The 12,151-nt window shown below is 54.0% G+C and overlaps 1 protein-coding gene across 1 annotated transcript; it reads left to right on the top strand.

Annotated features, from left to right (window-relative positions):
- Positions 1–1,426: 1,426 nt before the first annotated feature.
- On the top strand, positions 1,427–9,313 carry CXCL14 (C-X-C motif chemokine ligand 14). The gene is made up of 4 exons (XM_037138401.2): positions 1,427–1,662; positions 1,829–1,934; positions 5,589–5,702; positions 8,149–9,313. Exons 1-4 carry the CDS (start codon positions 1,599–1,601, stop codon positions 8,162–8,164), a joined length of 300 nt encoding a protein of 99 aa, XP_036994296.2. The 5' UTR covers positions 1,427–1,598; the 3' UTR covers positions 8,165–9,313.
- The last annotated feature ends 2,838 nt before the right edge of the window (positions 9,314–12,151 follow it).

Genomic DNA, 12,151 nt, shown 5'->3' with positions numbered 1-12,151 from the left:
CTGCCCCCAGGAAGCTGCTGGGCGGAGAGCACAGAGCTGTGTGAGCTGCAAGAGCCTAGCAGCTTCTGACCTGGCTCCAGCTTTCACCTGGTAGGCAGGTCCAGGGACCCTCAGAGCCTAAGACACTCCGCCCTGTCCCTGGGTCTTTCAGGGAGGCACTTCACCAAGGGAGGTAGAATGGTCCAGAGACAGGAGCACCAGATTTGCAGCCATATGCTGGGGTCCTTCCTGGCCTAGCCACCTGCTTCCTGGCTACGTAATCTTGGGCAAGTTATTTCTTCTCTCTGAGCCTATTTCCATGCCTGTCAAATAAGCAAAAGACCAACTTGGAAGGGGACTTGTAAGAATCAAAATAATATATATAAAATATACGTATGTGTATAACAATGACACCAACAAGTAACGTTTCCTTAGTACCAACTACTGGCCAGGCATTCTGTTAAACACCTTATAATGTCTGATCTTAGGGAGCTCTCACAGCTGCCCTGTGACAGGTATGACCTGTGACTACTTATACTTTCCAGGTGATGAAACAAAGCCTTAGAGTAGTCAAGTCATTTGCACTGGTAAGCAGTGTGGCAGGGACTCCCGCCACCAAGCCTGGGCCTGCACCAACACACCGCACAGTCCAGCACAACGTCTGGAACATGGGCTTCATCCTGATGGCTGTCATGGTCACAACTGCCTGCTGGATCCCTGCATGGCTTCGGAGAATGGTGTGGCAGTGAGGAACCCCTGCCTGGCTTTCCCCAACCCTCCCCCTACCCCTAGAGAGCTGGCACAGCCAGGGACCAAAAACCCACTTTAGGAAACTTCCTCTAAGAGGGGGGGGGCCCCTCCCCACACAGTCTCTGAGCCAGCAACTTTAGGTCATGCCTTTGCTGCTGCACAAAGCTCCCTCCACACCAGGCCTCGTGCTCTGGCCCCCAGGCTGCTGGCCCGAAAGGGACTGCTCACACCCGAGGAGTGGGTCTACTGGCACTCACACCTGGCACCTGCTCCAAACCCCTTTCAATTCCTTTCAGAAAATAGGGGCCACCAGCCTGGGTCTCCCAGAGGCTCAGAACAGCAGGTCCATCTGGCCAGCAGGAACCCCATGAATCAGAAAAGCAGCCTCTCAACTATCTGATGAAGCCAGGGCATGGCTGTGTGCGCGTGCTGAAGTCTGATTGTGCAAGTGTGTGCAGGAGAGTGTGTGGGAGCCAGGGTAACAGACCAGACTGTGTGCTGTGTGGCTCTGAGTGTGTGCCGCCACATCGAGGTCCTGCACGGAGGTCTGGGGCGGGCTGGGATGGTCTCCTCCCTCCCCTTCCCCCTCCACTGTGTTGAGAAATCTCAGTGAGTCACTGAGTGGTTCTGCATATTAATGAGCTCACTCCCAGCGAGGGCAAGAGCGGATTTAAAAGAAGTCTGGGCGGGCGGAGCTGGGAGCAGAGCGCAGTGTAGCACAGCGCAGCTAGCGACATTCTCAAGGCACCCGCCGAAGAGCGCAGTGGGAGTGAGAGGAGTCGGGAGCCTTGCTCCAGGCAGAGAGGAAGCAGGAGCCGGCCGGCGCCGTCCCCTTGTCCCTGCTCCCACACCTCGCCCCTCTGGCCAGCATGAGGCTCCTGACCGCAGCTCTGCTCCTACTTCTCTTGGTGCTATGTGCCGCGGGAGTGGACGGTGAGTGCCCAGGAGGTCTTCTGTCGCAGTCGTCCCATCCTGGGGAGCCCAAGCGCCAAATGCTAAGCCTCCTGAAACCCTGGGGGGTTCTGAGTGGGCACCGAGGGAGGTCCAGGGGCAGAAGACCCCACCCGCAATTGAGCATCCCCTGCGCACTCTTTGGCAGGGTCCAAATGCAAGTGCTCCCGGAAGGGGCCCAAGATCCGCTACAGCGACGTTAAGAAGCTGGAAATGAAGCCAAAGTACCCGCACTGCGAGGAGAAGATGGTTATGTGAGTTCCCAGTTTGAGTGAGCGTGTGTGCGTGTGCTGATCTTAACCCTGCTGGGGCACAGCATGGGGCTGGGTCGGGTTAACAAACATTTCTCTCCGCCTTGGGCAGGGCCTTAGCAGAGCCTTTGTAATTGCCCGGTGAGTCCTTAGGATGCTGGTGGGACAGTCAGGAAGAGAGTTTGGAAAGAGGGTCACTGTCCTGTGCTCCAGAAACAGCCTCTCTGAGGAGTTCACCCTTGTTAGGATTCAGATGGGCAGCCACCTTTCGTGGGTGATGAAGGGTTAAATGGTTCCCCTGTGCCAATTTAGAATACCCAGATTGAAAGCACTCTACACACACCCAGAACTAGTGAATTCGCACCCACACTGGGAGACCTTCCTGTTACTAGAGAGAGGATTGGAGTAAACATTGTCATAAGTCCTCAGACCCTCCTTTCAGAGCCTTTTTCCAATCGGGGACCATGGACAGCCAGTTTTTGGCTTCCGGCAATTCCATTTTGAGAATAATCCTCACACTTCATTGGGGCTAGACTCTTGTGGGTCTCTGAGCTTGGGCAGTGCTGCGGAAAGTGCTCAGCTGGGGTTAACGTGCCACAGGGCTGGGGCTCTGCTTGGTGGGGATGTGGGCAACACCTCAGAAACTGGGGCAGAGAGAACACTGAGTTTCCTTGCTCCTCTGCCTGCCCAGTTAGCCACTTGAGGCCAGCACCGCTGTTTCCCCATCAATGTGCTTTTGGCCAGGAAGGGGGTCCTTGGCGAAGCAGCTACCAAATATCTGCCACAGACCACTGGCCCCTCTTCCCCTCCCCCAGAAACAGAACACACTGTATCCTAGTTCGGGCAAGTGCCTTCCTTCTACTGGCCACAGTGTCTTGCAAAGGCATCTCCCACCCTGCACTGCTGCTACCTGAAGGCTGCACAGTTGGGCTAAAGTTAAGGGAATTCCAAGAACCACTGGCCTGGCCTCAGTCCCCCTACCTTCCTTTCCAGGCACCTAAATTAACCTTTTGTTCCTGCCCCTTTGCTTTGCCCCTTGCCTTCTAGACCCAAGTCCGGAAAAACAGCTAGAAAATCCTTTTTGCGGGGGCAGTGATTACAGGAGCTGAAGGAGGTCATTGAAAGCCCTCCTGGCTCCCAGCTTGGGGACTGACAAATGACGGGACATTGCAGATTACATTTGTCATCCTCTAAGGCTGAGCAATGCTCCACACCAAGTCCAGGGGCTGAGATCTGAGGGGGAAGAGAAGCAGGATGTGGGGTGCAGTGACATCTCAAAAGGACAGAATGCTCAACAAACAGACTTGTTCTTTTTCCTGGCTAAACTTTTCAGAGTAGACAGAAAACTGACAGGCAAGTAACTGCAGGAGAGGGTTTATGCAGTCTGGAGAAAACTTGCAGGAGCCTCGGGAGATCCACATGCGGTCAACCTCTCCTAACCCTCCGTCCTACCCCCAGGCCAACCCCCATGGCCAAGGGGTGGAGGTCCTCTCCCCTCAAGCTTCTAAGACTCTCCACATGAGACAAAGGACTGGCAGTTTTTGCCAAAGCAGGTTTTCAGCCATAAAGGCTGAACAAAAGCAAGTTTTCCATCTCATCCTGAGTCACCCAGAAATCTCTGATGAGGTTGGGGAGGGGAGTCCTTGCACCCAGAAGGGCCCAGGAGAGTCCAGTTTCTAGAAAGACCAATTTCTGTCCTATGCCCACTGAGCTCCTACCCAAACCCTCATCAGCCCAGAAGCACCGAGGAGAGGGAAACAGGACCCAGAATTTCTGAATAACAGCTGGGGGCAGACATGCTCCTGTCTCCACCCCACAGCCAGTTCTCACAGTCCAGTGTTGTGACAGAGCAATTGAGCCTGTGGTGGTGGGCTGAGTGTCCCTTCCTGCTCCCCGACCTTCAGGTCTCCAGACTTGGGATTCTCAGCTTGCACAGTGCTCTAACTGAGGAGGGATTTTTCTCAGGCTTTGCCATGTCCTTTTATTGTAAGTGCAGGAACAGGCCGAAGGCAGAGAGAGCAGCAAATGGGCTAAATTCCTACAGAGTGACTAGGTGCCATGGGGGAGGAGAAGGGCCAGACTCCACTCTGAAGCCTGGGCTCAAGACCTCAAAGGAGAGACAAGACCTGGGAAGCAACAGGTCTTGAAAATAGGGACAGTGAAGGTGGGGTCCAGTCACCCAGCATCAGTGGTAGGCCCACTACTGCCCCAGAAAGCTTGGGCCATGGAGGGGCCCTGGAAACTCAGAGCACAGGAGTGGGCAGAATACAGGTGGCTCACGATCCTCTAACCCATTCTGTGGCAAGATTCCATTTCCTCTCTTGCCAACTGAGAGACCTGAAGTTCACGGAGACTCTGATCCCTTCTAGAACTTGGTCCATAATCCCTCACCCTTTATGTCTGAGAACCTGCAAGGGACTAGCTGATCTCCCTCCCTCACCTCCCGCTCTTCCCGCTAGGACTTCCAAGCACCCTCTTTCCCCACTCCCAGCCCTTCCCATACCCTGCTCTTGCTGTGATCTCTCAGGGAGCAATCCCCGCACCTCTCCCTTTCCCCTTTCCATGCCCCTAGGTGGCCCCTCATGTTTGAACACCGTCCTTTCTCTGCCACCCAGAAGCCTCCTCCTAATCCCTGCCACCATTCCTAGCCAGGCTGAGATGGTCAGAGTAGTCTGGGCAGCAGCCTGGCCTCCCCCTCCAGGCTGGAGCTCACACTCTAAGGCTGCTCTGTTTCCGTGCCACCTAATCTTCCATGACAGTTACTAATAACAGTACTCATTGTGCATCCACCAGGTGCTAGGCACTTGGTATAGATTATGTCCAGTGATCACCCCAATAACCCTAGAGCTAGGTCCTACCATTACTGCCAACTGACAGGCAAATTGGAAGCCTTCAGGTTACCCAGGGTCCCACAGACAGACCTGGGACCCAAACCCAGGCCCTACACTCTGCCATGTGCTTCTATACTGCATGGCCAGGCCTCCACTGGCTGATTGAAGCCTGAAGAGAGGTCTTATTTTTCTGTCCAGGGGTGAGACAGCTGGGACCTCAAGCTCAGGAACCACGATGGGCTTCAAGGCCAACAAAACTTAGCTTCAGGACCAGCAGCCCTGAGATATCTGCAGGAGTAGGGAGGACGGGGGTGGAAGGATCAGACAGACTGTGGTATATGCAGAGCACATCAAAGCACTGCCGTGCAGCAACTCAAACCCCAAGGAAAGGGCCGTGGCACGTGCAGCTTTCTGGCATTAGCTCCCTCTACCCCTCACCCCCAGGTTCAGAGGAACTGGAAGAGTCCTCTGACCTTTGATCCCCAAGGGGGGCTGGACCCCTACATGGGGGTGGGGGTGAAGGGCGGTAGAGGGTGGGGAAGAGGGGCAGACACTACCCCAGACTCTGAGGGCTCCAGGGGGAAAGTGAAAGTTGATGCCTCAGTAAAGGTTTAGACCCTAACACGGATCCTGAAAGTAAGGGCCCAACCAGAACCTTCCAAAGAGCCAGCTAAAGAGTCAACAGACAGGTAGGCTCCCCTGAAAGGAGGGAGGAGCCACAGCCTCTCAGTGCTCTGACTGGGACTGCCCAGAGTAACCCGCAGGCCACACCGAGGAGCTATCATTCAGGCTCCTCAATCCTCTACCCTATCCCACTCCATTTCAGCATCACCACCAAAAGTGTGTCGAGGTACCGGGGTCAGGAGCACTGCCTGCACCCCAAGCTGCAGAGCACCAAGCGGTTCATCAAGTGGTACAATGCCTGGAACGAGAAGCGCAGGTACGCCCCGCCCCCTCTCACCTTCCTTCCCACCTTCCCCCAGGTCTAAATCCTGGAACCCTTGTAGATCCTCTAGCCACGTCTAATGGATGGACAATGGTCAGAGTAACCACAGAAGGCAAACACCCAGACACTAGTTACATACCCCCAGGGATGAGGAACTCACCACTTAACAAAGCAGGCTATTGCTCTATTAGACAGCCGTAAGCATCAAAAATGTATCCTTTTGCGAACTAAAGTTTGTCTCATTTTAAATGTTATGTTACAGTCTTAACTCCTCTTATTACTTAAGTTACATGATCCTGGGTTTCCCTCTACCAAAGGCTGGGCAAACACTTAGCACAACTCTGCCTGCGATTCTTATGGGGTGAAACATGACCACTTAAGTGATCAGCTTTATTAACTATGAAACTATAGCTATAACCACAAGGTGATAGGGATGACTCCTTGCCAACAGTGCATTCTCCCCATGCCCCTGGCTGCCCAGATACTTGATAAACTCTTTCTCATGCATGTGCAGGGAGGAACCTTGGGTTTGACCCTTTAAAATCAGAGCTACTCTTAACCTCAGGGGCAACAGTGGCCACAAGACCTAAGCCCTGAACCAGACCCCTATCCTCTTTGGGCTCTGTTCACCCATAATCAGAAGATAGGACTTCTCAGCACTGATCTCCTGAGGTCCTTTGTCTGATCTCAGAGGGGAGGCAAGTTCTTGGCTCCCGGATGCTACATAAAGGTGAGCCTGCCTTGAAGCAGACCTGTCCCTGCATACTCAGAGCCTGTTCGGACCCGTATCTGGACAGCATGGCCAGGGAAGTGCTTGCACACACACATGCACACCCATGGGTACAGGTCAGTGTCCTGGGAGTTGGTGTCAGTGCCTTACCCAGCAGAAGAGAAAACCACAGCTGAGGTGGGGATGAGGAGTGACCTGCTTAGGAGCATAAGGCAGGAAGCCAGGCTTCTCAGTGTCACCTTCCCTGTCCCTGCCTCAGGCCTCTGTGCTGCCCCTCCCATCAGCCCACCCAGTTAGCCCTTCCACCCTAGGCTCAGGCAGTGACCAGCTCCCAGTACCTAAGCCTTTGGAGCTGCCTTCCAAACTGCCTTGTCTGCAGTTGCTTGAAATAGAAAATGATGAGAATGAGAGATTTTCTGTAAGTCTGATGGGAATGCAGGCCTCGTTCTGGTCAGGGCAGGCAGCTCACATGACAAAAGCAGGACCCTGCCCCATCTACTGTCACACTCCAGGCCCTGCGTCATCAGACGTGTAACGAGGCCAACCTCAGGGTCAGTTCACAAAGGCTTGAGAACAGCATCAGGCTGCTGAGAGACACTCGGGCCATTTCTTAGGCCACTCATCCCTTGCCCCTCCCTCCTGGGCCACAGCTGTGAAGAGGAGGCAGGCCTGGGCCCACACAGCCCCATCCTCTTTATTTCTGTAAATTCCCAATGACCGGGCAGTGAGGGCACCTCCAATCTCAGAGCCCACCACTGGTTCCAAAGTGAGTCCTCCCTCTGTCTCGGATGCTGAAGTGTCCTGCCCATCTCCCCTCCCCCTGTAAAAGTTGTCTCCAGGAATGGTGATAAGGGAAGTATCTTGAAGTCCTCTTTGCAGAGGGAAGGAGAGAATGCTGAACCTAAGTAGAGGAAGGAGAGGACAGCACGCCAGCCCAGCCCCTGGGGTCTGAGCGCCTCAGGGCCCAGAGTATCCAGGTGCACTGGTGGCAACAGGCATCTGATTTCAGTGCACTATGAGGTGTTCTTCAGAAATTCGGAAATAGGCTAGGGGAGCAACATGCTGAGTGTCAAGTATAGCCCCACAGCAGCTATGGAGCAGAAGAGAAGGGACTGAAGTATTTTCACAGAGCTGCCTTGGGAGGTAAGGGCAGAGGTCAGGTTGTGAATGGCAAGGCCTGGTAACTACTAGAGGGAGTGACCCTGAGCCACAGGCCTCCGTGATGACCTCAGCCCAGCCCCGGCACACACCCTTCAGTCTTAAGGCAACCAGCTCTCGAACTGGTGTTTTCTCAGAGGACAGGCATTCTTTGGGCAAAACACAAAGAAAAACACAAACCTAAGTTGAGGGAGGAGATGCCTCTCCTCTGCCCACCCATGCTGAAGACAGACCCCCTTCCCACCACTGACATTCACTGTCCCCCCAATTCCCGTGCCTCAGTGTCTCCACATGCAGAGAGCGTTTACTTCCTAGGGCTTTGAGGACAGAATGAGGCTACAGAGGTGGAGTGTTCAGGGAGACAACACCAGATTCAGGTGAGCCTCTGGAGTCCCTGTGCTGGTACCCTTCGACATGGTCCCCATTCCTCCCAGGCTCCTGCCACCCTGGGAGGGCCACTGCTGAAGACAAGCATGGAGCAGCAGAGCCACCAGCCTGTGCTTTGCCCAGGTCATGTCCTGAGCCACTTATGTGGGTGTTTTCTCTTCCCAGGGTTTACGAAGAATAGGGCGAAAAACCCCTGATGGGAGAACTTCATACCGATTGGGAGACAGCAAAGGACTTTGCAGATTAAAAAAACAAACCCTTTCCTCCTCACAGGCATAAGACACAAATTATATATTGTTACGAAGCACTTTTTACCAAGGGTCACTTTTTACATTTTATAGCTGTGTGCAAAAGGCTTCCAGATGTGAGACCCAACTCTCCTGTGCTCCAGACTTCATCACAAGCTGCTTTTTACTGAAAAGCGGGAAACTCATGCCTTTCCTTTGTAAACAAAACACAACAAAACAAAACGCTTTTTTGTACTTGCCCAGATATCACTACACATCCGAGCTTTATAAGCACCTGGGGGGAACAAGGAGCTCTGCTGAGACACTTCATAGCCACGATGCTCCATTCCTAGTGCAGGGAGCTTCGGCTTGCAGGTCCTGGCACCTCTGCGCAGCTGCCTCGGGCTCTTCTGGGCTCATGGTCAGTCACAGCCTCAGGGTAGGGGGTGGAGGTGGGGGCTCCACAATGGCCCCAGTCACTGGGCAAGTAGGAACAGATCTCTGTGCATCTGTTCTTTTATGAACTTGAGCTTGGCTGCCAGAGAAATGTGCTCATCCCCTGGTTAACTTTTACATACTCCAAGAAACATTTCCAAGATCCCAGGCTGGCAAGGCAAACAGTACTTAAGGAAGGGTTCGGGTCTTCTCTCCCACCTGAGTGTTTGTGAAAGCTCACTGCTTCCTAGTTAATGCTTTAGAAGCACATGAAGTTCCTGACACTGTTAGCAAAACCTTTGGGAGGAAACTTAAAAACATACGAATACACACACTGTACACAGCTCCAGACATGTATTCTATTGACGAGGGAGAACCTTCACAGCACATGTCTGTCCCTCGTCATGGTGGAATATGCAGCAGTCCATCTGTGACCCCACATAATCCTTCAGTGTCCAATGGTACAGCCTTCTGAAAACTAAGAGGACCATGTGCCCTGTCCTTTGTAAATACACCCCCTGCACACACCACCCCTTCAGTGTGTGCCGCCTTGGACTGCTGTGTTGTATGCCCTGTAAGTGTCAGAAACAATTAGTGTTGCATGCAGGTTTCATACTCTTTTTAAGACAAAAAGAAAAGTAATAAAATATATTTGAAATGTACCAAGATTCTAGACTACTGACTTTTTTTTCCTATTGAATTAAGCCAGGATGACAATCATATGTTTACCATGTCCTGAATAAACAGGGACAAAGGTTTGGAAGGAAAACTGGTGTTTCCCAAATACCTGCCAATACCTTGTTTCTCTGTGGAATGTCAGCACAGCCCTGAGACAAAGCCAGGCCTCAAGGTTAATGCTTCCTCCCTGCCTGACTCCCATACCTGGGGCAGGCTCATCGGTGCAGCCAGGTCAGTGTGCACAGGACTGGGGGATCCCGCTGAGGTCCCCATGTGGAGAAGAGACTAGATGAGACAGCAGTGAAGATCCCAGGGCCCCAGCATCCCAGTGGGGCTTGGGGGTGGAGGGGCTGGCAGTGCCCACCAAGAGGCTGTGGGGCCCTGGAGCCAGGCTGACTTGGAGCCACAGCTGGGGAGATAATGAGGCTCCATCCCTGCTTCTACAAGGTGCAGATGCTGAGTGCACACCTCACACACTTTGGAGGCGGAGGTGACAAGCAGAGTAAAGCCCGCAGGATGCTGCTGTATGGTGTGCACTTGGTAAGCAGGGGCTCCTTTAACATTCAGAAGACCAAGCGACTTGCACTTTGCAAAAATTGCCCACAGCTCCATGTTTTACTGTATTCAAGTCCACCAGGCCCTGGGATAGGCCCCTCAGTGCTCCCAGGTCCTCTGCCCTCTGCAGGACTGTCCAGGGGACACCTGCACTTCTTGTCTACTACACAAGAAAGCAGGAGCTGGTGACATGAACAGCTGGCCCTGCCAACACTTATAGGGACACGCAGCCAGTAACTACCCCAGCATGTCCCCTGAAGGGTACCACCATGGGCCTTTTCCATCAGGGCCTCACCCCTGGCAGCACTGTCACACCAAGGGCATTTCTGGAGACACTAAGGACCAGAGGGGTCACTCAGCACACTACTCCCATGGCTGAGCCGGACTACCTTCCCACTGAGAGGAGCAACGGGTGGGCTGAGGCCATGCTGGGTCTGGATGACTACGGTCCCACCTTTCCTGTCATTATGGGGAAAAAAGGAGACTGGACAGGGAAGCCCAGACGCCAACCAATAGAACAGAGCCCCAGTGGGAGGGCACATAACAGGGCAGTGAAGAAGAGAAACCAGCCCTTCCCTGCAGGAGCCCTGCATGGGCATTGGGGGACAAGGCCCCGTGAGGAAGTCACCTGACAGAGACCTGCCATCAGCAGCCCCCAAGTCCCCACCCTCCTCATTCTCTGCCCCACCAACACAAAGGCCTCTCCGTCCGTTACGGTTGGGGAGCAGCATTCTCTATGCTGCTCCCAGAGTGGCAGGTTCCCCTTCTCCTTCCACTCACACTGAACACACCACATGCACACCTCCCCACCTTGCTCAGGGTCTCCTCTATTGCACCTGTGGTCCTCATGCCAGCACCTGGCCTTCCAGGCCTGCTGGCCCATGTGTCCCCTCCACAACCTGGCCCCCCAGTCACAGACTGGGCTCTCAGTAACAGTAACAACGCCCCTCACAGTGTGCCAGGCACTGGCTGGGCACTCACCCTGATGCTCTGTCTCCACCCCGCCCCGCACTGCTATGCCTGGACAGGTCATGCATCTTGAGTAGGAGGCTCTGGTGGCCAGTAAAGGAAAACTGGACCCCAAGCCCCAGTCTGTCGGAGAGCAGAAGGGGTGGAGATGTTGTGTGTGACTGTCCCTCCTCAACAGAGATCACGTGTCCCTGGGGAGCCAAGGCTGCCTATGCTTCTACGAATGACTTGAACCTTGTTCTCCAAAGAACTGGTGCTAGCCCCGCCATAAAGAATGGGCTCAGCCTCCACACCCGACCAACTCCAAACGCCGCCCTCCAGAACCAGGAGCCATGTCTGGCTCCCAGGAAGAATGTCCTTTTAAGTGCTGTTTCCCGTTATTTTTCTCCTCTGGGCTTCCCAGCCTGTCGGGGAGGTGTCCGCCCTCCACATTCCAGAGTAATTCCGCTGCTGCAAAGCCAGGCGGGCCACCCTTCCAGGTGGCCCCTGGGACTGCGCCCCCACCTGGGGAAGGAGAGCATGCTCCTCTGCACTCCTCTGCTTGGGGCAGACCAGGCCCCCAAGCAGGCCCCACCTCTGGAGCCTCACAGACAAGCTCGCTCAGGATCCAAATGCCACCCCAGACTCCCCGCTCTTCAAAAGCATGTCCTGAACAGGCATGGACTGCCGCGCCAGGCTGGACGCCAGTACAGACACATGCTGGTGAGCTCCGCCCAGCTCTCTGCTCACCTCCTCCTCCGATCCCTCCTCAGAGCCCTCCTCAGACTCTACTCCACCAAGGAGCTCTGCCTGATCCCCCAGCGCTGGCACTGGAGTCGACCCGCCACATCATCGCGAGGCCTGCTACAACAGAAAGATGCAGGGCCTCCTGTTCGAAACTCAGCAAGAATCTCAGGACAGAAACAGTAGAACACTGAACGCCAGCCAGCACAGGGATCTGTGCACCTCGCATTTCGCCAGCCTGGGAGCAGCCCTGTGCCTCAGGTCCCAACCCGAACACCCATCAGATGGCTCATTTTGGCCCTGGGTAAAGAGTCAAGTCATTGGGTGTCAAGTCAGATGGGTACAAGTCACTACATGATATGTACTATAATCTAACAATTTATTTCAACTCTAACACCTGACAAGTGTAGTCTTAGAAGCCAAGGACTGTGTCTTATGCTTTGTAAAAACCTCCCAAAACCTGTAACAGCACTTACGAGGTAGTCAAACACCACAAATTAGTGTCACAGGGCTTTCTGCACCCATTCACTAAGCTACTAACTACATGCAAAGCGCCATGCTGAACTCAGGGTGAGGGTGAG

This window comes from Artibeus jamaicensis, unplaced genomic scaffold (genome assembly GCF_021234435.1).
Source record: "Artibeus jamaicensis isolate MK-2021 breed Jamaican fruit bat unplaced genomic scaffold, CSHL_Jam_final contig_786, whole genome shotgun sequence".
NCBI lineage: Eukaryota > Metazoa > Chordata > Mammalia > Chiroptera > Phyllostomidae > Artibeus > Artibeus jamaicensis.
This window is presented reverse-complemented; position numbering and strand designations above follow the sequence as displayed.

Excerpts from the sequence above, each read along its gene's own strand:
- CXCL14 (XM_037138401.2), top strand. The coding sequence starts at position 1,599 with ATGAGGCTCCTGACCGCAGCTCTGCTCCTACTTCTCTTGGTGCTATGT. Across the intron at positions 1,663-1,828 it reads ATGTGCCGCGGGAGTGGACG|GGTCCAAATGCAAGTGCTCC; the intron begins GTGAGTGCCCAG and ends ACTCTTTGGCAG. Across the intron at positions 1,935-5,588 it reads TGCGAGGAGAAGATGGTTAT|CATCACCACCAAAAGTGTGT; the intron begins GTGAGTTCCCAG and ends ACTCCATTTCAG.